This window comes from Sorex fumeus, unplaced genomic scaffold, assembly GCF_029834395.1.
Source record: "Sorex fumeus unplaced genomic scaffold, SorFum_2.1 ptg000045l, whole genome shotgun sequence".
Lineage (NCBI taxonomy): Eukaryota > Metazoa > Chordata > Mammalia > Eulipotyphla > Soricidae > Sorex > Sorex fumeus.
The window spans coordinates 13,569,549-13,595,384 of record NW_026606102.1 but is presented as its reverse complement, the minus strand read 5'-3'; the positions used below and the strand labels follow the sequence as shown (position 1 = coordinate 13,595,384).

The 25,836-nt window shown below is 44.1% G+C and overlaps 1 protein-coding gene across 4 annotated transcripts; it reads right to left on the bottom strand.

The window, feature by feature from the left end:
• Positions 1 to 864: 864 nt before the first annotated feature.
• On the bottom strand, positions 865 to 25,831 carry IFT25 (intraflagellar transport 25). Of its 4 annotated transcripts, none has more exons than XM_056122163.1 (7): positions 25,697 to 25,831; positions 24,455 to 24,554; positions 15,971 to 16,083; positions 10,193 to 10,299; positions 8,265 to 8,333; positions 5,662 to 5,705; positions 865 to 1,063 (listed from the first exon to the last, which is right to left on the bottom strand). In XM_056122163.1, the coding sequence occupies exons 3-7, from the start codon at positions 16,066 to 16,068 to the stop codon at positions 950 to 952; spliced, it is 432 nt and encodes a 143-aa protein (XP_055978138.1). In that variant the 5' UTR covers positions 16,069 to 16,083; positions 24,455 to 24,554; positions 25,697 to 25,831; the 3' UTR covers positions 865 to 949. The 4 variants fall into 4 exon arrangements, with proteins under 4 accessions (XP_055978138.1, XP_055978139.1, XP_055978140.1 ...); XM_056122164.1 differs by lacking the exon at positions 25,697 to 25,831 and adding an exon at positions 25,132 to 25,227; XM_056122165.1 differs by lacking the exon at positions 24,455 to 24,554.
• Positions 25,832 to 25,836: the final 5 nt, after the last annotated feature.

Below are 25,836 nucleotides of genomic sequence, written 5' to 3'. Positions count from 1 at the left end.
CTCCCTCCAATATGGAGATGCAGACCTGTGGGAGGCACAGGTCTTTTTGAAACGACTGAGAGAATCCATTCTTAAGCTGCAAGAAGATGGAGGCTGCTTCTTCTCAGCCTGGACTGGACAACTGGGAGCATGTCCCGAGCAGTCTGGAGGCCGCTTCGCTGAGTCACTCTCGGACTCAGAATCTGAGGAAGTAGGAGCAGACTCATAATCCGCATCCCTTTCATCTGATGCACTGGAAGTGGAGATATATTCACCAGCCTGAGAAATATTTTTACATAAAGCAAAAAACATTATCTATTCAATAAAGTCTTATTTCTCTCCAATCTCTCCCATCTTTCTGTTCATCTTCCCTACTTATATATGTGTTTGTATGTAGTGTATATAGTATATGTTATATGTACATATGTAAGTACATCTATAATACATAGATATCAAAATCATATATGTATATATAAAATTGATAATAATTATCTCTGTGAAGTAATAATATAGGTTTCCTAACTCCCTTAAGAGTTTGAAAATCAGGACAAATTGTATCAAGGAAAAAAAAAATGGCCTTACAGAGCCTCACTCAGGGTCTATGACCTCAGTGAAACCTTCCCATAAGCAGTCTCTCTTTTCTGAACTCAGACATTGATTACTATCTGTACTGTTCACTTAGCCCTATGCGTCAATCAATGAATTTAAAAATTAATGTGCTGAGAACTCTGGAGCAGAAGGCACGCTCAGTTGGGGCTCCTGTAGTCACACCCTTGATGTGGCTGGCAGCTGAAGTCTTCCTTCCACATGGACCCATCACTGCCAAGCAATGAAGAAACACTGTCGTGCAAAATGTTTCCAGAGAAAATAAATAAAAAGAGCCAGATGAGTAAAAATGCCTTTAATCAACGACAACTTTGTGCTTCAATAAATATACTGTATAAAAAAAATCATGCAAGGACATTTTGTTCTAACCGATGCTTGAGATGGCTGTTCCTTCTGCAGAAACGCTGTGCACCGCTGCAAAGTGGTCAAAGCCAGAGATAATAATAAACCTCAAGTAGGTAGCATGGCCATCACGAACCTGTCGGGGCAGGGGTGGAGGCGAGGCGGGGGATCAATACAGATGCTGTTAGTGACTCTAGTTAACTGTTAAACAAGCACAAAACAAAGGACTGGCGGCTAAAGTAATTATCTGGATACAGACAGAAGGCAGCATTCAGAAGAGCACATATGAAAAGCAGTACAGGGACTCTGAAACGTGGCACTCAAGCATTGTCCGGTGAGAAATAGCAGGGGGAGTTTAAAATGGCAACTTCGGGGCTGGAGAGATAGCACAGCAGGCAGGGCGTTTGCCTCGCACGCGGCCAACCACGGTTCAATTCCCAACATCCCATATGGTCCCCTGAGCACCGCCAGGAGTAATCCCTGTGCATCGCCGGGTGTGACCCAAAAAAAGGCAACTTCCCATTTATTTATTTATTGTTTGGGGACCACCTAACAGTGCTCAGGGGTTACCTGGCTCTGCACTCAGGATCACCCCTGGTAGTGTCTGGGAACCATATGGGATGCCGGGGATCGAACCCAGGTCGGCTGCTTGCAAGGTAAGCGCCCTACCCTCTGTACTACTGCACTCTTGTTCTGTCCCCAACTTTACATTTCTAATCAAGTTTTAAAAAGTGTCTTTCTAAAATATATTTTCACAGTGAGGTATTTCTTTTGTTCAATAATGTCTCCAAATATATTTCTGTGAAATATTGCTAGACTTTTTGTATTTCATAATTTGTCTAGCAAGAGATTTGGCTGTATATCTCAAAAGCTATTAATATGTCTATGCCTGTAGGTCCAGTTACTCCATTCCTTGAAATTTAATCTTATCAAAGGTAAAAAATTTTGGTAACATAAGATGTCCCTTGTAGAATGACAGACAGACAGAAGAGGTTAGTTAGCATTTGATCATTTGCTTGTATTTAATTATGTAGAATTATTTTAAATGTCATTATGAAACTCATGATACCATATTAAGCTTAAAAAAATAAACAACGTTTTAAAGTTATCACTGTAAATTACAGATGTTGCACATGGTTGACTACTCCAAGGAAATAAATATAGTTAGAGATGTAGAGACCAATAAAACTGGGTGATTCAGTCTTCCGCCCCCTCCCCCTTCCTGTTTTCCACAAGGTTGGATAGTGCTGTGACTCTGCAAGTTCTGAAACTAAACACTGAGCAGAGGCGCGAGAATCAATCCATGAGTAAAAAAGGAAAAAACGCATATGAACCAATCAGTCTAGCCGCCATGCTCAGGGCTGCTCTCCACATGCTCGGGCTGAACCTAACCCACGAGTGAATCTGCAGAAAATCCAAGTATGCAGGACCTGTGACTCAAAACTCCAGGTTCAACAGAACTGGGAATGGATGACGTCCGCCCAGGTCGCCCCACGTTTCCAGCATCTTGGCAGTCATGCCCATAAGTCACCTCTGACCAGCACCAGATAATCTCATCAACGACCCCGCTCCACAGACTCACTGTCCTCCTCTCTCGGAAGAGAGCATAAAACAAAAGACTCATCATATGGGGTATGGTGCTGCCAGCAGGTCAATCTGTACCTGTTAGGCGAGTGCACCAGCAGCCTGATGGAGCCTTCAGACTTCAAGATACCCCAAAATTGCTGCTGTGCCTTTGGCCAGACCCCAACAATTTGGGGCCTCGTTTACCAAGAAAGCAAACAGACAAAAGTTAGGTATGTGGGAGACACACCCACAAACCACCTCCGACTCAGCTATATAATCGGAGGCAAGGCCTCTCTGGTTCCTGCTCAAACTGCTTAACGGCCATAATCCCAGAAACTCAGAAACAAATCTTGGAACCCAGCGGCTTTTGGCAGAAATGCGTCCAAACCCTGCAGTAGATTACCAGTGCCAGGCCACCCCAAGGGGAAAGGGTGCTGTCCCTCCGCCTGCTCCCCCTTGGCAGCTCGGTGGCCACCATCACCCAGAGGCCATTGGATAGTCAGGTTTGGGCCCACAGTGACAAGACATGGGGCCTCATGGGATGGGGGTGGAGCCGGCCCTTTCCTCCCCGCCCCAAGAGATCCCGAGTTGCCGCCCACGAACAGCCTCTCTGGCTCCTGATCAAGCTGCTTAACGGCCATGATCCCAAACTCTCAGGAACAAATCTCGGAACCCGGCAGGTTTTGACAGAAATCCCTCCAGATTTAATTGTTAAAATTTCAGAATTCCAAAATCCTGCGGCCACTACTGAGGCCACACGACATCATATGTTATTTATAGTCAGCAATAGAAAACAAATTGTCTACTGTTGCCTTTTCAGCGGATATAAGTGTTGGGGTAAAATCCCAAATAATAATGGTGGGCCTGGTGTTGAAATATTGAATGTGATCAAAGTAGAGAGCGATTAATGTGGAAATCATCTGCCCCACAGTAGGGGGAGGGTGTGGCATGGGGGGTATACTGGGGCTTTTGGTGGTAGAGAATGGGCAATGGTGAAGGGACAGGTGTTTCATCACTGTATGACCGAGGCTCAAACCTGAAAGTTTTGTAATTGCTCTCACGGTGATTCAATAAATAAATGTATAAAAAAGAAAAAAAATAAATGAAAAACAAAAATGACTTGTCATAGCCATCCTGCTGGACCCAGCACCAGGCTGTTTCATTCAGGACACCCCAGAGGGGGGTGAGTGAGGCCCCTCCCAGTTTCAAGGGACCCAGTCCCGGCAGTTGAAAACCTCCAGAACTCAACTGCTGGCATGCTCATGGCCATTCTCCACACGCTCTGACAAGTCTCACCCACAAGTAAACAAGGAAATCTATCCCCGGACCGAGCAATCACATTTGCAGCTACGCGACATCTCATACCTCACACCACTCACCGTCCTCCCATTGTTCATCGATTTGCTCGATGCAGGCACCAGTAACATCTCACAACAAATTGTGAGACTTAAAGTTGTTACTGTTTTTGGCATATCGAATACATCACAGGGAGCTTGCCAGGCTTTGCCGTGCAGGCGAGATACTCTCGGTAGCTTGCCAGGCCCACCACATTTGATGGGTTTAAAGTAGAAGCAACCAATCTTAGAGTGAAATATATTTTTACAGATATATATCTACATTTTACAGATATATGTATATTATGATAATATACATATACTCACAAGGCTCAAGTCTTAACAACATATTAGTAATCTCTTATAGAAGGGCTTAATAGCCCATGGTAAAATACAATAATCTTCATATACTCTCCTTTAAGGAAAGTTTTTGGAGCATTTTCAGCGGTTTATTCATAACAAACAGTACAAAATAAATTATGTCAGTTCTGCTTTGGGGCAAGGTTGCGGTTTGGGATGGAAACATTCAAACTATGGTGGTGGGGAGGTGTAATGGTGGTGTTACTGATGTTTGAATATCAAATGTAATCAAATATCGTGAACTACTTTATAAAAATAAAACAAAAGTAGAAAAAAAAGAACAAATCAGTATGATTAATCACTTTTCTGACCCAGTGAGTCTCTGCAGTCAGTGGGTACGTTTGGGTGGCAGAGAGGGGAATTCACAGAATTCATAAACTTTCTATAAAATCTTTGAAACAATGATTCCATAGGGGCCGGCATCCGAGAGTTGTGATAAAGGGAACAACAGAGACAGTAACACTTTAGCCTTAATTTAAAGAAAAACTGACTAAGCTGATACTTCCACCCCCAATTAAACACATTCAGTTGTTTTATGTGTATCTGCCTAAACCCAGGACCCCAGGACAGACGCCCTAGCAGGAACAGAGACTCCTAATGAGGCAGCCACTTGAGCTGACATGCATTCCACTTTACCAGGCAAAGCCCAATGGCACGGTGGGGGGAAAAGCTGACTCTCTTTCCACCTCATCTCTGGCAAAGTTGTTAACAATCCTATGCTCCAGTTAACCTACTGAAATCTCCCTTGTCCTTTAACATCCAATTAAATTAACATCCAATTCTGGAAGCTCCCCAAGCCCCTCCCCCCTTTTAGCTTCCTATTCTAAAAGATCTAAAGAATCAAATCAAATGAAAAAACAAAGCTAAAAAAAACGCCAAAATTAGTCCACAGAATAAAAGACAAGTAAATTCTATTTTATCTTTATTCTCGTTCTATGATAGATAAATCTATATATTAACTAACATTAGTAAGAATAAGCTCTAGGGGCTGGAGAGATAGTACAGTGGGTAAGGTGCTTGTCTTGCAGGTGCCCTACCCTGGTTTTGATCCCCAGAACCACGTATGTTTCTCCAGCACCACCAGGAGTGGTCCCTGAGCATATTCGGGTGTGGCCACCAAATCAAAACAAAACAAAAACAATAACCACTATTGGCTGATTAGGTAGAGAATAGTATCATGGGAGTATTCACTTTTTGAAAATGGAAATAAGTTTGAATTTTAGATTCAACGTGCAGGCTAACAGCAATGTTTCTTTTTTAAAAATTTTATTCATTTTTTAAATTTTTAAACTTTTATAAAGTTGTTCACAATAATTGATTATATTTAATATTCAAACACCAATCCCACCACCATTACACCTTCCCACCACATTTCAAATGTTTTCATCCCGAACTCCAAATCCTGCCCCCAAAGCAGAGCCAAAGTAACTTATTTTATAAGCAATGTCTATTTCTACAAAGTATATTTACTTACCAAAATTTCTTCATTTTGAAACTGTCCCTCTGTGTGTACTAGATCTAAAACACAAATACGAGCAGAAGTGAGTTAAGGCTCAAAATTCATGAGGATAAACACCAAAATGGATGCGCAACGAAACACAGTTATCTGATCAACTATAGCTAAAACAGATCTAAGGAATGACTGGTGTCAGGGGAGTTAAAATTCAACATTAAATCAATGTAAAATTCAATGAAACTTGCTATACCATACATGAAAGGGCTACGATAAACTGTAAACATCTCATGAGAGTGAGTATAAACAAATATGAATTCTAGAAATGGAAGACAAAGTAAAGAGCGAGCAGAGTGCAGTCTCTCTGTAGGCAAGCTGCTTGCCGAAGGGCTGACAGGAACTCTCCCCACACGTAGAAGCAGCAGCTAGGGCTCTTTTCTCACCGTGATGCTCAATTATCCTGACCAGGACCTTTCCTGGATCCAACTACTAGAGAAGTTTTACTTACAGATTAGTTTACTTGGTCCTGAGTTCTTCTGGAAATAGGACATATATAGTCAACACAATAACTGATATTACTTAAGCATTAATAGTATAATGATAGTCGATTTGTTCCTGGATTTCCTATAGATTAGAAATGAGAATTAAGGTGGGGATGCAGTTCCGCAGGAGGGCATTTATTTATTTGCCTTATATACTTGGACTCGAGCCACAACACAGCGGTAGGGCATTTGCCTTGCACGTGGCTGGGTCAGCCGAGCCAGGTTCGATTCCTCCGCCCCTCTCGGAGAGCCCGGCAAGCTACCGAGGGTATCTCACCCGCACGGCAAAGCCTGGCAAGCTCCCCGTGACGTATTCAATATGCCAAACAGAGTAATAAGCCTCACAATGGAGACATTACTGGGCCCACTCGAGCAAATCGATGAACAACAGGAGGACAGTGCTACCGTGCAGTGCAGTTTCCAAAAATGTTGCAGGGCACTGACAGACAGTATACACACACACACACACACACACACACACACACATACTTGGACTCAATCCCTGGTACTGAAAAACACAACAAAAAAATAGAAACCAAAATAAAAAAAAACAAGTAAACTAAAGGCTTGATTATATTCAGGATTTAAGGCCTGGTGATTTTTGCCCATCTTTTGCTTAACTATAAGGAAATCTTTTGAAAGATGTATGTGCCACATTCATTGAATGTTGGACAAGAAGGGGATAACCGAGAAATGTGCTTTTGTCAGTATCATAAATCTCTTCTTCTCTCAGGATTCCAGAGAGGAATCCTCCAATCTCCAGGCTGTCACTATACTCTTGGTTATTGTCAGAAGCAGCAGAATACATGAAGGGTGTTGGGGTTTCTGCCTTCAATATAACAAACAGTTCCACTCAGATCTTTTGTTTTTAACACCGTGTCTCACTCTGAGACCTTAAACCTTGTATACAGCATTCTGAATGACCTGCTAAGGGTGGTTTGTGAGACTACAGTGACCAACTAGCTCTACCGGGCAGGAGACAATATTCAGGCTCAATCACTCTATTTATTAGGTGTAAAACTAATTACCCTTGTTTTCTGGCTCATGTCTTATTCTTATTTCTTGTTTGTTTGGGGGACATATTTGGCACTGCTCAGGGATTACTCCTGGTTCTGTGTTCAGGGATCATTCCTGGTGTGGTCCAAGAAACTATATCGCGTGCCAGAGACCGAACCCAGGTCAGTCGTGTGCAAGACAAGAGCCCTACCCAATGTACTCTCTCTCCAATCCCCATCTTACTCATACTTTCAAAGTAGCTTTGGATTTTAAGTTTGAGACCTTTTTAGGGTTATGTTGGATTACCCAGTGTGTTTCTCCTTGATAAGCACCTAAGTTATAAGCCCCTCCATTCAGTTATTCAAGTTATTCTTCCATCTGCAGCCCCTCTTCCATAATAAATATGCTGACCCACATCTGCTTGGTCTCCTTGTTTCTTGTTTATATGTTTTAATTGTTTGTTCTTAAGTTTGTTTTTTTTTCTTTACTATTCGATCATCTTTTATGGTACTGGGGATCCTGTCCTTAGCTCAGATATGCAAGGCATGAGCTCTACCACTGAGATATAGCCCAAATCCCAGTTTCAGGCTTTTCCGTGTGTGTGTGTGTGTGTGTGTGTGTGTGTGTGTGTGGTGAAGGGTAAGTTGCACACATGCAAGTCAGGAAAGGAGACAGACACATGGGGACAACATTCAGCGCTTAAGGAGAGGTTATCAATTCTGCTGATATTTAAATGGTAGTGTTAATCAGGAAGGAAGGAAAGAAGGTGAAAATCTACTACTTGTTTCTCTACATATGCCAGGTACTATGTTCACAGAAACCTTACATGTATGGCATCAGCCCCATTTTTCATACAAGGATTCTGAAACTCAGAGAAATCAAGTGACATGTTAACAATTACATAACCAATAACTAGAGAGAAGCAGTTTTGCACTCAGACCTGTATTATTTTTAGGATCCAACTGTGTTACAAGAATTATTTGGGTGACCATTTTTCATAAAAATACAACTGGTGCAGAAATCTTGAGTAAAGGGACAGTTCTGTGTCCCCGTGCTCAGAGCACGAGTGATAAAACGAGCACATACCTCTCTGAATCCACGGCTCAAATCCAACCGGCTCTTTAGATGTGCTTTTCTCAATCTTCAAGGTCCGTACTGAGATCAGAAATAAAATTAATCAAAATGTTAGTTATCTACGTGACCCTATGTGCTGTCATCCCTACATTCTTTTTTTTCCCCTTAGTACTGTTAGGAATTGACAATTTAGCACTCCATCAATATACGAGGATTGGGAAAATAGTATTTTGAAGATCACTCATTTGGGTTTTCTGTAATTCCTATGGGGTTTTCCGTACCTCCTATGGCAAAACACTGTCTTGTGTAACTGTAGACTTTTGGATGTTTGCAAGAGTACAACCCAGAACAAGTTGAATCAAGCACCATCCAGGTTTATTTTCTTCTTCCTGGTAATAATATTAGTGTTTTTGCTCATGAGTATTTAATAGGGAACCTTACTATGAGCCTGGAATATTCCTTTCACATCTAACTTATGTCTTCAGAGAAAGGCATTATGATGCTTTGGGAGATCGGGTGGGCCATAAATACTCGGCTGTGCTCAGGGATCACACCTGGCAGTGCCCCTGCCCCAAGGATCAGAGTGGGGTCAGCCATGTGCAGGACAAGCACCTGAGCTGCTCTCCTGCTGCCTTGGCAGAGAAAGGTATCGTTAACTTACTGCACTGCTGCAGAGATGAGCTCAGAGCAATCAAGGAGCTCGGGTATCTTAGTGTCAGTGCAGAGAACTCTTAGGGTCAGTAGGGAAATGCACTCAGGTGTACATAAGGCCAGCACCCCCACAGTGGTGGAAGAGACTGACGGGCAACGCAGCCCTCTCCCTCCTGAACTGACTTGCCATCCTGTTACCCCAGCAACCACCACCTGACCTATTGTTCCCCTTCTCTGTCCAGAGTCCTGTGGGGGCCCACTGGGCTACATCAGGCTGATTCACATGCCCACTGGCTACTGGTGGGATATGGCGAAAGGGAGGCGCTGGAAAGGAACTGGTGGGCACTGGAGAAGGGAGATGAGGCTGCTGGTTCCTCCCTCCCATCTGATTCAGTGCCATGTCTCTGACTGTCCTTCCCACTGTTCTCTCCTGCCAGCCAGAGCCTCACCCACAGTGGACTCCCGCTCTGGCCTCAATGGACTCCAGCATGGCTCTTCTGCCCACCCCCCGCCCCACTGGCCGGAGATGGCCGCTGAATTCCGGGGTCTCACCATTCATGGTTCATTCCCTTACTCTAGAACATAATTTTGGGGAATCAGTCCCATCAATCTCTTCCCTTGAATCAGATAGGAAGTATTCTGTGGAATTCCTGCCACAATTTCCCCCTAATACCTATCCTTAAACATAGGACAGGATAAGAAGGATGTTCCAATTATCCTCCAAAATCCCTGAGAAATGCCTTCAACAATAACAGCAAAAAGGGACCATAAAAAGGGTTCAACTGATCAGTTCCTGGCACTGCATGGTACCCTGAGCACCACCAGAATGACACCCAACTCCAGCACAGAGTGGGAAGTTGGTTCCCAAGCACTGCTGGGTGGGGTCAAATTTAAAAAAGAGCAAGAAAAGAAAAAGCAAAACTATTAAGTGAAAATAATCAGGATTATCAGAGATTCAGAAAGAATTGAAAAAAGAACCTCAGGCAAATAAATCTGGAATAAAGATGTCAGGAATCTAGCATCCTGGCAAGCTGGCTTCTTGGTGTCTTTTGCCAAAGACTTTCACATAGTAAATTGCATGGAAATTATTACGGTTTTGGATGGGTTTCAAATGTGCAGTTACAGAGAGGCTAATTGTTCTCACGGCAGTTAACCAGTATGCTCCACCCACACCCCGGCAATAAACTGAATTCCATGATGTTAAGAAAGTCTGCGTTTTGCCAAGTTTACAGACATGCCCTCTGCCTATGGAAAAATGACGAATGAAAATTAATGGATGACTTGCTTACCAAAGGAAGTCTGGATGACAAGCTTTTCAATCCTTACATGTTTGTGAAAACAAATAATGAATTCTTGGGGGAACATTCCTGTGGTGGTCCAAAATGTTCCTGGATTCCTAGTATTCATTTTAAAGAAAAAGAGGACAGAGTAACCAAATAAAAATGCTTAATCACAGCATTCTAATAAAAAAAAATGAGATCTTGCAATTCCTTCCTAACTGTTCATTCTGCCTCTAATTTCTTCCCAACTTAACTCACTCTTCCTTACCATTCTCAGATGAATATTTTTAAACACTGAATTCCCGTCACACTTATCCAAAACCTTTCAGTGGCTACTTATTGCCAATAAACCTAAACTCCTTAGAATGGCATTTTATAACCTGTATAATCTGGTTCCAAATCATCTTCAATTAAAACTGCAACTATGGCCAGAGTAAGGTAGTTATATGAAGCACAGCACTTGCCATGCATTTGGTTATGATGGCCGCAACATGGTACAAAACCCTGGGCACCACATATGATCTCTGAGCACTGCCATGGGGCACTCCAGAGAATAGAGCTGGAGTATCTCCTAAGTACCAGATATGGTCTCAAAACTAAAAATAAATAAAAAATAAAAGACCAAAAAATATTCATTTTCATGAACATGAAATATTCACATCATGCTGACCATGTGCCTGTGCTTTAGATCATGAAGGGCTCTTGAACAAAACAGTCCTTCTTCCTCTGCATACTGTCTTTACTTTTTGGTCCCATCTCTCCAGTTGAACAAGTCAGAAACACATCCTCCTTTGCATTCACCACATTACTTAGCATCCATTCTGGATCAGAACTCATCCCGTGTTTTTAAAAATAACTATTAGTACTATTATGACTATTTCGGTTTGGAGGCCACACCCAGCAGTGCTGAGGGGCAGCTTCTGGCTCAGTGCTCCAGGGTCGCTCCTGGAGCTGCTCCAGGAACCCTGTGCTGCCAGGGATCCAACCCAGGCTACCTACATGCCAAGCATATGCCCCAGTCCATTGTGCTATTTTTTCCAGCCCTATTACTATTAAAACAGTTTTTGTTGTTGCTCTTGGGTTCTGCATCTGGGGATGATGCAGTGCCAGTACCAAACCCAGGGCTTCTGCATGCACAGTATGTGCTCCAGTGCACTGGACCACCTCCCTGTCCCACCTCTTGTTTTTAAGGCCTTTGTTAAATACGAAACTCTTCAACTCTAGCCACTGTTTCTCATCTTTATATATCTGACAACTACTATGATGGCTGACTCAGAGTGGGTGCGTTTAACACCTGCATGTTGAAAGGAAATTAAAACAGGCAAGCAATCAGCTCAATCGATACTAATGAATGGAGGAACAATAATGTCTTTCTTTTTTTTTTTTCTTTTTTTTTTCCCTTTATTTTATTTTTTTTTTACAGTTGTAAATTTACAATTTTTTGTGCTTTGGTTTCAATTATACAATGATCAGATACCCATCCCTCCACCAGTGCCCATTTTCCACCACCATGGATAATATCCCTCCCACCCCCAAACCCCAATGCCCCCTGTCTCTGTGGCAGGGCAATCCCCTGTGTTCTCTCTCTCCTTTTGGGTGTTGTGGTCTGCAAAAGAGGCATTGAGTGGCAAACATGTTCAGTCCATAGTCTACTTTCGACATGCATCTCCCCTCCTGGGAGGATCCTCCAAACATCCTTTATTTGGTGCTCCCTTCTCTATCTGAACTGCCCTTTCCTCTAGGATACCCGGCTGGCCTCTAGGTTATGGAGTAATCCTCCTGGTGCTGATCTCAGCTATTCTTGGGTCTTTCTTTTTTTTAACTTTTGGGCCACATCCAGCCCTGCACTCAGGGATCACTCCTGGCATGGCTCTAGTGACCACATAAGATGCCGGGAATCAAACATGGGTTGGACTGCCCTATAGCTGGAAGCCTGCCTCATGAGTGGAGGGGAGAAGACAGATGGAATAGAGGAGGGATCACTAAGAAAATGATGGCTGGAGGAATCAGTTGGAATGGGAGGTGTGTGCCGAAAGTAGATAATGGACCAAACATGATGACCTCTCAGTGTCTGTATTGGAAACCATAATGCCCAAAAGTAGAGACTATGGGGAATATTTTCTTGCCATGGAAGCAGGGGGAGGGTGGGAAAGGGGGGTATACTGGGGAGATTGGTGGTGGGGGATGTGCACTGGTGGAGGGATGGGTGTTTGATCATTGTAACTTTCTCACGGTGATTCAATAAAATTAAAAAAAAAACCAAGGAAGTAGATGACCTTATAAATAAAGTAATATTCCAAGTTAAGGATTAAAAAAAAAAACTGGGTTGGATGCATCCAAGGCAAGTGCCCTACATACTATCTCTCCGGCCCCCACTTTTTTTTTTTTAAATAGGGGCCACTTATGGAGATGCTCAGCCTGACAGTGCTTGGCCATCACACTGGCAGTGCTGGGCAGGGGAGGGGACACGGTGCTGGCAACTGAAAATTCAGGGCCCTCCACACCAGCATCAGTCTACCACTGGAGCTGTCTCCCGGATCCATGATTATTTCTCTTTTAGCTATCTGATCCAGAGAGTTTGATATGTGTATCTGCTTATGTGACCAATCCCCAGTCAAGATCTAGAACAGGGCCTGGAGACAGCTGGGAGGAATCGAACCCAGGTCGGCCGCATGCAAGGCAAATGCCCTACCTGCTGTGCTATGGCTCCAGCCCGGTCCCTATATATAATTTTTTTAAATCACAAAATGGATTTATTTGAGATTAGCAAGGGAATTAAAGTTCTAGCCAGGAATTAAAATTCTAGAATTCAGAGAAACACAGGAGGGTGGAAGGGGAAATTGGGAGGGGCAACCCAAATGAACATGCGTTGAAGGAGGCAGCCTCCCAATGCAGCCTGCTTTATTTTCCTGCATGTATTTGTTCAGTTTTTCTAGCACTGTATGTTAGAAAGTTTCCTTTTCCTACCTGGAAATAACCCGAGTGCCCGAAAACAGACGACTGGTTAAAGAAACTTTGGTACATCTACACAATGGAATACGATACAGCTATTAGGAAAGACGAAGTCATGAAATTTGCTTATAAGTGGATGACATGGAGAGTATCATGCTACGTGAAATGAGTCAGAGAGAGAGGGACAGACACAGAATGACTGCACTCATTTATGGAATATAAAATAACATTATGAGACTGACAACCGAGGACAGTAGACACAAGGACCAGAAATACTGCTCCATAGTTGGAAGCCTGTCTCATGAGCTGGGGGAAAAGGCAGCTGAAATAGAGAAGGGATCACTAAGTCAATGACAGTTGCAGGGATCTTTTGGGATGGGAGATGTGTGCTGAAAGTAGATAAAGGACCAAACATGATAGCCTCTCAGTATCTATACTTCAAATCATAATGCCCAAAAGTAGAGAGTATGGGGGAAATTGTCTGCCACAGAGGCAGACGGAGGGTTGGAAAGGGCGGGGGGGGGGGGGTATACTCGGGACATTGGTGGTGGAGAATGTGCACTGGTGGAGGGATAGGTGTTCAATCATTGTATGACTGAAATTCAAACATGAAAGTTTTGTAACTGTATCTCAAGGTGATTCAATTAAAAAATAAAATATAAAAAAAAGTTTCCTTTTCCTATTGAATTATCTTGGTGTCTTTATATAAAATTAATGTTTACATATGGTTTAATTATTTCTTCCCTGCGTATCTGTTTCTAAATCCTTAGCCTTTGTGGATAATTAATTTACCTTGTATATATGGCTTTCTACCCTGTTTCATTGGTCTATATAGATCTATAATCAGAAAAACACACTACTGGAGGCCAGAGATGGGTGGCGGGGGGATAAGGCCCAAGCTTTTCTGTCAAATAAAAATAATAAAAACAATAATAAAAATGCAGTGTTGAGATCCAGAGAGTAAAGTGGGTAAGTGCTTTGCACACACCAATCCAAGTTTGATCCCTAGTAACATATTGTCCTTCAAGCCCCACTAGGCGTGATCCTTAAGCACAGAGCCAGGAGTAAACCCTGACACAGCTGAGTGTGACCCAGAGAGAAAGAAAAGGAAGAAAGAAAGGAATAGCAGCAGGACTGGAGAGATAACATAGTAGGCAGGCACTTGCATCTGCATGCAGTCGACCGGGGTTCACTCCCTGGCAACCCATATGGTGCTCTACGCACAGCCAGGTGAGATCCCGGAGTGCAGAGGCAGGAATAACTCCTGAACATCACTGGGTGTGGTCCCCCCCAAAAATTTCAAAGAATTTAAAAAGAAATCAAGAAACGAACAACAAAGGTAATTCACAGACTCAGTGAAAATCAGTGTTACCAGAGGGAGAAGAGAGGGGAATGGGAGAAATGAGGACGGGGAGTCTTTTTGAGAGTGGAATGGCACTGGAAAATTGGTGGAAGGTGTAATGGCGACTACATTTCTCTAGGGAGGCGTGAAGAACCCTTGAATGTCCATATTAACACAAACCAATCATAAGGCAGTGGTCAGACAGAAGAAAAAAGATAAAACAAGCCTCTTGATTTCAAGTCATTCATCTGATAAAGGAGAAGAAGTTAAAATAAATAATAATGCAATAGAAGAAAACAGAAAGGTAATAGAGGTACACACCCAGCACTATGGGAGCCCAACAGAAACGTAAAGTAGTCCTACTTGAAGGAAGGGGATGGATGTCAAAGAAAAGGAAATCATTAGGCCTAAAGGCAGAGGTCAAGTGATTTTATCCAGATACATGAGCTTCAGAACACAACCACAAGATTTTTTTAACAACCTTCTCTGTCTTCAACTCATAACGTAAGCAGTAAGAGCAGAGAGACAACTCGACTGGCTGAGTGCGTGCCCTGCATGCAGAAGGCCCAGGTTCGATCCCTGGTTTTGCATGGCCCCCAAACACAGAGCTAGGAGTAGTGCCTGAATGTGTCCCCCCCCAAATAAACAATGGGTATCTGACCTTCTTAGATTTCTTTTATCACAAGTATAAAATGAAAGATTTTTTTAAAAAATATTTTAAAATGTTTTAGGAAACGGAGAGGAAAGTTTTGGTAACACCTGACAATACTCAGGGGCTGCTCGTGGCTGACTGCTCTGGGGTTGAGGGTCACTCCCCATGGTACTCAGGGGACAGCATGCCTTAGGGAACTGAACCTGGGCGGCTTGCATGCTAAGCATGCATCATCTTTTGAACTATCTCCAGGGCCCCTAAAATGAAAGGCTTACATACAACGTATATTGAGGTTGTCCTACCTCTAAAATTATGTCTAAGAATGATACTTATATATATTTTAGTAAGGGCTTTAGCACTCTGACAAGCAGAAACTGGAATGGTTGTCAAGAAGCTAGGAACCAACCAATGCAGGGGGCTAGCTTCAAGTGAAACGTTCAGTTTAATGCCGATTATGCATAGACAAGAAATTAAGCAGTAGATACAATATGTTACTATTTACAAAGAAAATTTTCAAAGAAAAACATTATCACTTAAATGTACACTCCCATAAAATGAGGCAGTTTTGCCTTGATAAACCATTTATTAAGAAACAACCAATTTAGAAACTATAAAAAAATCAATTTAGAAACTATAAAGAGAAGGATAAAGAAACACTTAAATGTACACTAGTTTCTGGCATATATATATGTATATGTATATACATACGTGTATATACATATACATATATATACTGTTAGATGACATAACTCATCAAACACTTATTAAATATTTAATAGCACTAGTTATAGAAACATAGTTCCTGGACTCAAGAAGTTTAATAAGTATTAGTAACTCTTACCCATCAATAATATTTTCAGGTGGATATTTTTCATCACTTGATGTAGCTAAAATCACTTCAGCCCCTTCAGAGCACAAACAAAGGTCTGTTTTTTTCATCTTGAAGTGTTAAATCTGAAAATGAAACAAATGACACAACAAGAGCTACTTGTGAATTTTCTGAACCTTATCCAAGAAAAGGGAGAGAAAGTCTGTTGCCTAGCACACAGTCTAGCAACTAAGATATTCAACAAACGGGAGGGACTCTAACACATTTGTTTATTTAAGAAAACTTCTGGTCTCTCCCAGGGAACATCCATAAAACAAGTTTTCAGCTACTCTGATAGTTATTTATCTGCTTCTAAAATTAAAAAACATCTAATTATATGGAAAGTTCACAAGATAAAATTAAATCATTATTAAATTAAAAAATTATTTACAGCTACATTTCTAATATAAAAAAAGTTTACTTTCAGCATGCTTCTCCCATCCTGGGAGGATCTTCCCAACACCCTTTATTTGGTGCTCCCTTCTCTATCTGAGCTGCCTTTTCCCCTAGCATGTGTGGCTGGCCTCCAAGCCATGGGGCAAAATCCCTGGTACTGATCTCCGCCATTCTTGGGTGTTAGTCTCCTATTTAATTACTTTATGTTCCCCAGAACATAAAGTCTATCCCTCTCTTTCTGACTCATTTGACTTAACATGATACTTTCCATGTAGTACCACTTGTAGACATCATTATTTTTTTAAGCAGAGATGTAAGGGTGAAAATAATCTTTTGCTTATTTACTATGATTTTTTGAGAGTTTGGGGCCACACCGAGAAGTACTCAGGGATCAATTCTAGTGATGCTCAGGGGACCAGACAGTGCTAAGGTTGAACCAGTGTCAGCTACATTCAAGGTCTTACCTCCTGTACTGTCTCTGCCCCCTATTTTATTTATTTTAATTGCTTTTATTTCTCCACTCTTCTAATGATATTAAATCATTTCCAATACTTTGTTCTTACAGCTTTGTGGAAATACCCATAGCACATATATGGGGAGTCTTTTCTTTATAGAAGTAAATTTGTACAGGCCAGAATAATGGTACAGCAGGCAGGGGGTTGGCTTTGCATGTGGCAGACCTGGGTTCAGTCCCTTGCACAACATATGATCTCCTGAGCACAGCCAGGAGGATCCCTGAGCACAGAGCCAGGAGTTTGCCCTGAGCACTGCTGGGTGTGACTCCAAACTGAAAAGTATAAAAATAAAAAAAGTAAAACGTAGAAATTTAGACCATCTTAAAAAAAAATAATGGATGAATTTGCTCTCTAGTTGTAACGAAAAAGAGTTTATGACTATTTTCTCACATGCCCACTTGCTTAGTATTGCAAGATATTTTGGCGTTAGGCAATCTCACCGGTGTGGAATGCTGTCTCAGTAAGGTTTCAATTTACATTTCCTTACTAGTGATGTGGAATAATATCCAGCCTCTTCTATTTTACTCCATTTTGTATTGCCAGAACTATTACAGAACTGTCTTTTTATACTTTTTGATTCATAGGAGTGTACTTATTTTTACTTTTTGGTCTTGGAGTCACTCCCAATGGTGCTCAGGGGTCATTCCTGGAGGTGTTCAGGAGATCATATGTGGTGCCAATGATCGAACTGGGGTTGGCCATATGCAAAGCAAGAGTCATAACTTCTGTACTATGTGGCCCATGGGAATTTAAAAAATTAAATATTCCAGACACAAGTGCTTTCTACTATGTATTGCAAATATCTTCGCCTACTCTGTGGCTTAATTTTTAACTTAGTTTATGGGCTGGTGAGTTGATTTGTGCAAGAGCTTCTCCCCCACCATTATTGAATTCACACACAGCAAAGAACACAAATTCTAAGCAGAAAACAATAAATTTCCACAAAGGATAAACACTAGGTAACCACCACTGAGGTAACCCTTATCCTGCTGGAAAAAATTAAAAATTACCAGTGGTGCTGACAGCTCAATATGCCCAGCACATGCTTTCCATGAAGAAGGCCCTGGTTCAATCTGTGGCACAGCTTGGTCTCCCAAGCACTATGGGGGAATAATGCCCCTGAACACAGAGCAGGGAGTAGTCCTCAAACACCACCAGATATGCCCCCCAAACAAAATTACCAGCACTTGAGAAGCCTCTTTATCGCCCTTCACAATTACTGCATACTTTTCACACTGTAAGAATGGGTCTTATGCCCAAGACTGTAACCTTTGGATTTTATAAACAGTCATACATTTTACCCTTTTCCTTCTTTCACTCACTGCGACGTGGTTAAGATTTACCTATTGCTTTGTGGACCAGAGCTAAAGGGGAACTAGGGCACGCTCCCACCCAGCCCCCACCCAGCCCAACTCCTAAGAAGATCAAAGAAGTCAGCCGTTGACAGGCACTTTACAGGAAGCTTGGTGTGAACTGAACAGCAAACATTTCTACCAGCTGGTGAACTTAGATCCCAAAGTCCTGATGAAAACAGGGTCATGATCTCACACTTGGATCTATAAAATCTGAGGTAAACTGAAACTAAAACTAACACTCAAACTCCCTGTTCTTGGTTCAAAAGTAGACTGCTTGCCTTACGAAAGTGAGGACCTGGGCTCCTTTCTAGCAGCACACAAAAAAATTGAAAAACAGAAACCAAGAGGCTGGAGCGAGAGCACAGCGGGTAGGGTGCTCCCCTCACGTACAGCCCACCCAGGTTCCATTTCCAGCATTCCATGTGGCCCTCTGAGGTCTGCCAGGAGAGAACGGACATAGTTTTCAGTCTTCAAATCCAGGGTCAGTTTGTTTCCTTAGAATCCAGATTGGTATGGATTTATGATGTTTCATGATTTTCTCTACACATACCTTCACTTTTGTTAGATATTCTTTTGTTAGATTCACTTTTGTATGACTTATGGTTTTCATTGCTACAATAAATGAGGGCTGGAGTGATAGCACAGCAGGTAGGGTGTTTGCCTTGCAAGCGGTCGACCCGGGTTCGATTCCTCCGGCTCTCTGGAGAGCCCAGCACGCTACTGAGAGTATCCCGCCTGCACAGCAGAGACTGGCAAGCTACCTGTGGCATATCTGATATACCAAAAACAGTAACAACAAGTCTCACTTCATGTTCCTGAAACGAAGCAGCTTCCATTGGGCTACACTAGCACACAACAGGGCCGAATGGAGACGTTACTGGTGCCCACTCAAGCAAACTGATGAACAATTGGATGATGAACAACTGGACGACAGTGCTACAATAAATAAGAGCTCTTAAAAATAACATTTTTGGGGCTGGAGTGATAGCACAGCAGGTAGGGCGTTTGCCTTGCACGTGGCCTACCCAGGTTCAATTCCCAGCATCCCATATGGTCCCCTGAGCACCACCAGGAGTAATTCCTGAGTGCAGAGCCAGGAGTAACCCCTGCCAGTGCATCACCGGGTGTGACCCAAAAAGAAAAAATTCTTGCCAAACAAACCTGCAAACCTGCAGCTGCTCCCACACCGGAGCCGCTGCCGTGCCCCTGCCAGACTCCCCACCTTCAGGACTGAGCCTCACAGAGAATCTAATCCGCTGACGACCTCAGCCTCTTGAGGCTGAAAACCTCTAGGCCTTTTCTGGATGGGGTTGGAAACCTCTCCCCACCTCCTTCTACTTCCAGAAGACCAACAGCCACGCCCATGTCCCACCACTGCGCCAAGTAAGATCATCTACCAGCCTAGTTCCAGGCACTCACATAAATCTCCAAAGAGATCACCTAGTAGCAAAAAATCCTCAGGACATTTGTCCCGGTTGAGACCTCGGGGTGCTCTCAGAAAAGGGTGGACCAGCTCCAGCCCAAACAAAGCCCCGGCCGCCACTCCCCTATCCCAAAGCTGTACCCAGTTAAAAAAGTTAAAGCCCACTGGACTGCTCAGTTAAGAATTCTGAATTTTAGGAGGGTGTGGCCGTGACATCTCCAATGTCTACAATACTGACACCACTGAAGTAGACGGATGGGATGTGGGAGAAACCAACCCTTCTCGGCTAACAAAAACATTAACACTGAAGGTTAAACTTTAACAAGCTTACGAAACCCTCAGACAAGCACTTAACATCCCCATGGTGTGATACAACCATTTTCACGAATTTTCCTCTATGGAAACAATCTTTGATCTTTCTGTTAGCCGTTTAAGGGTGACCAGCAATAGAAAAGAAGTGATTGTCGGCCTGCTAGGGGGAGGTCTGAGGGGTGGGTGGGGAAATGTGACAGTGGTGGTGGGGTTGGTGTTAGAATATTGAATGCCCGTCACAAACCACCATGAACCACTCTGTAAACCAGTATTTTAATAAAGCGTTGGGGTGGGGTGGGGTGAGGGTGGAAATAACATTCATTATTGGCCAAACATGAGGCAAAGTACTTAAAATGTTATTTTTGAAAACTCTTTCTTTCCTAGATTAGCAATATTCCTAACATTTCACCATTAAATGTTACTAAAGGATTTGATGACATTGCTCATCAGGTCAAGAAGTCTCTTCCTCTGGCTTTTATTTTTTCTTCTAAAGGGAACGAGCATGCATGAACACTGAATTTGATCAAAAGCACTAATATTTACCAAAAGGATGGATTTTTCTATAGGGTGCTAATATGACAAATTAAATTATTCTAAAATGAGGCTGGCGCGATAACACAGCGGGTAGGGCATTTGCCTTGCACACAGCTGACCCGAGTTCGATTCCCAGCATGCTATATGATCTCCTGAGCACCGTTAGGAATAATTCCTGAGTGCATGAGACAGGAGTAACCCCTGTGCTTTGCTGGGTGTGATCCAAAAAGCCCCCCAAAAAATTATTTAAAAATGTTATATTACCTCCAGTTACCACCATAAACTCTGGCCAATGTGTGTTATATTTTAAATTTTAGTCTCCACGATAGAGATGGTACCATGAACGGTAGGCTTGACGCACATGTTCTTATGCCACACCCTCCACCAGAGTGCCCACTTCTCTCCAGCAGCCTCATGGGCCCCTACCCCAACCTACACACACACACACACACACACACACACACACACACACACACACTGTGGTAAGCTCAATTTTACAGACAAGTTCTTGTGTTCTGTTGCCTTTGGCCACTTATTATTTCCTTACTATATTCCTTTATATCACACATGGAAAAGATCATTCTATATGTTTCTCATTCTGACTCCTCATTCCATCTACATAGTTTACATACACGTAAATATATACATTTGTGTATATAACATTTGTGTATATATACATATATGTAACATGCATACATACATACATATATGTATTTGGTGTAGGGGCTATATCCCAGCTGTGCTCAGACCTTACTCCTGGCTCTATGCTCAGGGATCACCCCTGGTGCGCTCAGGGGACTATATGGCGAGCCTGTGATCAAACTCGGGGTGGCCACGTGCAAGGCAAGTACCTCACTCCAGCCCCAATATTTTGTATTTAACATTTTTTTTGATTCTGTGATTTAAATGCTATTAATCACGATTTTTCATGCATCCAGAGTGGGAATCAGCTTGTTAACATAATTTCCCTTTGTTGGTCCATATTGTTTTGGATTTGTACAATTAATTGTACTCCAGTCATAAGAATTTGGAGTTTCCTGTTTTTGCAGTTGTTGGAACAATTTGTGTAAGATATGGGTTACATGACCCTATAAGTCTAGATTTTTTTTCACTATTTCAAGATCATTTTTCTCGTGAGGCGTTTTACAAATCCTGAAATTTGCATTTATTGGTATAAAGTTCATTTTATATTGTGATTTTTACTATATTTAGTAAGATATTTGACCTCAGAAAGGCCAACAATGGTACTGGAGAGACTGTACAGTGGGTAGGTGCTTGCCTTGCCGGTAGTCCATTCCGTTTTGATCCCTAGCACAATTAAGGCCTTCCAAGGTGTGATCCCTGAACAGAACCAGGAGTAACCCCTGAGCATCGCCAGGTATAGCCCCCAAACCAAAATCAAAGGAAGGGCCAATAACACTGAGACATAAAAAGCAAAACACAAGAGGGGCCAGGTAGGACAGAAGTTGGGTTAAGGCAACTGTCTTGCATGAGACCAACCCTGGTTTGATCCTGGGAACTACATGATTCCTGGGGCACTGCTAGGAGTGATCCCTAAGCACAAAACCAAGAATGGCCCAAAACTCTCCCTCTCCTCCAAAAACATCATAAGGATTGATCTAGACCAGAAGTTGATAAACCACTGCCTACAGGCCAAATTCAGAATGCCAACTGTTTTTGTATCTTCCATGAGCTAAACATGTTTTATACATTTAAAAACATTTTTTTTTGGCTTTTTGGGTCACACCTGGCAATGCACAGGGGTTAGTCCTGGCTCTGCACTCAGGAATTACTCCTGGCAGTGCTCAGGGGACCCTATGGGATGCTGGGAATCGAACCCGGGTCGGCCGCGTGCAAGGCAAACGCCCTACCCGCTGTGCTATCACTCCAGCCCCCTTAAAAATACTTTTAAATCAAAAATTTTTGTGGCAAAATGTGTAAAACCCACACTTTAGTATCCAAGATGCTTTATTTGAAATAGCCACATATGGTCATGTATACACTATCTATGGTTACTTTTGTGACAGAGTACCACAATTAAGCAGCTATGACTATAGGATCCAAAAAGTACAAAATATTTATTATCTGGCCCTTTACAGAAACTTGTCAACCCTTAATCTGGGTGTGTAAAATCTATGTTTGGTTGATTACAAAGTCACTATAAGGCAAGAATATACTGTTCTGCCCCAAATGTAATGGAATGTGATTTTACATTAATTCTGATAAGATGAAACTACATTCCATCAAATGTAATAGTCAGGAACCAAGCCAGTAATAGAAGATAATTATAACCTATGACAAGATGATGACGAAGATTTGATTTTTGCCTTCAAGCGCAGACTCAAAGAAGATGGACAAGATGCAACTAATAATTAATATTCAGAATAAGGTGTTCAGTCCTAGATAGCATATATTAAGTAGGACAATATCAGGTCTGATACTGTTCAAAGGAGAGCAAAAAGTTTATAATAATCTATATTAACTATATTGCATGGAAGTTGAAATTATCAGAACTATTTCAAGAGATAATTTATCAAGAGAAACGACTTTTTTTTTTAATAGGGACCACATCTGGCATTACTGGGGGTGGGGCCACTTGGACAGAGCTGAGTGTTGCTCTGCTTACAGCCAGTTATACCTGATGGTGCTGAGTGCAGGACATTCCTACCAGGGGTCAAATTCAGGACCTAACACGCATTAGGCATGTGCTCTATCACTTACCTTCTCAGCTCCATGACAAGAACTTCTAAAAATCACAAGGATAGGGGTTAGAGAGATATTACAGGGGCTAAGTGGCATGGCAGACAACCTTGTTGGATCTCTGACACTACCACATGTTCTCCTGGGCATCATCAGTAGGTGTAAGCAAGAAGGCCCCAAACACTGACAGGATGGGCTGGGGAATCCCAGGAAGTACAGGGTGAGTACCATCCTCTGTTCCTCACACTGACCCATCCAAGACTTTCAGGAGGGACGTTGGGCATCTTGACATCCTGAATGCAGTTGGGGTGGGGAAGGTCTTCCCTCCCAATCCCCCAAATCACATGTTCACAAATGCAAAAAAGGACTCGATTTTTTCTTTCACAACTCCAAGAGTCTGGACTACACTGAACAGGTAATAATTTTAAGCAGGAAGGTTTCCCAGATCAGCTGTGATCTGTGCCAAAAGGTACAAGTGTAGTAGATAAAACTTAGGTTTGGTAGTTCAGCAGGTAGGGCATTTGCCTTGCATGCAGCAGACTCTGGTTCGATCCCCAGCATCCCATACGGTACCCTGAGAACCACCAGGAGTGATTCCCGAGTGCAAAGCCAGGAATAACCCCTGAGCATTGTTGGATGTCAACCAAAATGTGGAAAAAAAAAAAACAAAAAACAAAAAATACCACCACCAACAAAACACCAAACAGCTTAGGTTTGGGGCTGAAAAAATAGGTTATAGACTATATAGGATATATAGTCTATAGTCTAAGGAGAGAAAGGGCTTTATAAATTTTTTTTAAGTGCTGTTTCAGACACATGTATCTGGTATGGGTAGTAGAGGTATAAAGATGTCTATTTACCAGGAGGGAAGCAAATACAAACTTGAATCGCAAACTCGGTTCATACTTTCTGTCTCCCCCAACATCCTCCCTACTTCTTGTATTGGAAGCAATGATCCAATTATGAAGAAATGACATGTTAAAGTTCTTTTCTTGTGCTAGTAAGAGATAAACCAGTCTCAAAGAGAGACAAGTGAGCATACAGGTTGTGTCCACTACTCAAAACAGCAGGTCTGGGGTGCAGTCAGATTTTTCACGCGGGGGTGCCTTAAAAACACAGACTCCCTTCGGGATTCCGTTTATCAAAAGAGTGCATTCTGGGGTGTCAGCCTGGGGAATTCTTTGATTGAGGGGGAGCACAGAGGGCAGTGCCCACGTCTTACTCCTGGCTCTGTGATCAGGGATCACTCCTGGCGGGGTTCAGGGTGCCAAGGACTGAACCTGAGCCGGCCGCGTGCAAGTTCCTTTGCTCGGACTCCAGTACTGGAAATTTAAAAAAAATAAAAAAATCCATGAGCGTCAATTTCCCTGATGCCTGATCCCGTCTTCTACTCCCAGCAGGGCCAGGATTACCCTTTCTCTCCAGTTCACGTGACCTTTCGAGTCTCATCCCCAGGCCACTGGCTGGCCCCTGGGTTCCGGTACCCCTGGAAGTGGCCAGTCTGGAGTGGACCTCGGGAGGGGTATCAAGCCGGACACGCCCTCGCCCGGCTCCGGGCGCTCAGCCAATCCGGGCCCCGGGTCCCCGACACGCCCCGCCCCCGCACCAGGAAGTGCATTTCCTTAAAGGCGCCGCGGCCGCGAAGCGACGTCGGGCGGCTTAGTTCTAGGTTGCAAGTTTCCCTCCCTTCTTGGCCGTAGAGGGTGGGGGGAAAGCCAAAACGTTCCCGCGCCCACAGTCTGGGGGCTGGTCAGGGTGTCCCCCAGGGCTAAGGGGCCTGGACGGGAGCCGCCCGCCGCACGGCCGCCTGCTCCGCTCGCTCCCGCCCGACCGCGCCAGCTCGAGCTCGTTCCTTCGCCCCGCCCCGGCCCGCGCCGCGGCTCCCGGCCCTTCTCTCACCAGCACAGCCGCCCCGCCCTCGGCCTCCCCACGCCGCGGCTCCGGAGCGCGCCCGGGGCTCCCCGCCCGCAGAGCCGCCGCTCCGGGCGCGCGCTCGGGGCTCCCCCGCCCCGAGCCGCCCCGCCCCACGCCCCGGGTGCGCGCTTAGCGCTTCCCCCGCCTCCACCCCCGCCCCCCCGCTCCGTGGCTCCGGGCGCGCGCTCGGGGCTCCCCCCCCCCCACTCAGAGTCGCCCCGCCCCGCGGCTCTCGGGCGCGCGCTCGGGGCTCCCCCGCCCTCAGAGCCGCCCCGCCCCGCCCCGCCCCGCGGCTCTCGAGCGCGCGCTCGGGCTCCCCCCACCCCCCACTCAGAGCCGCCCCGCCCCGCAGCCCGCGGGCGCGCGCTGAGCGGTCCCCCGGCTCCTCCCGCCCTCAGGACCCGGCGGCCCGGCGCTGCGGGTCCCCGTCCTGAGACTCGCCCCGCGCACGGAGTTCGGGGCGCGGCCCAGGACGACTCCCTGCCCTCAGCTCCACCCTCCCCGCAGGCCCCTCTCCCTCCCGCGAAGGCCTTCCGCTTCCCGCACGGACCTCCGCAAGGCCCGCCTCTGGGCCTCCTCCCCAGGCGCGCGACAGAGGGAGGACGCGGCCTCTCCGCGCCGGCGCCCGTCAGACCCAGGGAGCCGCCCAGGAGCGGGCGCGCACGCGCAGTCACGCCATCGCGTCTCTCC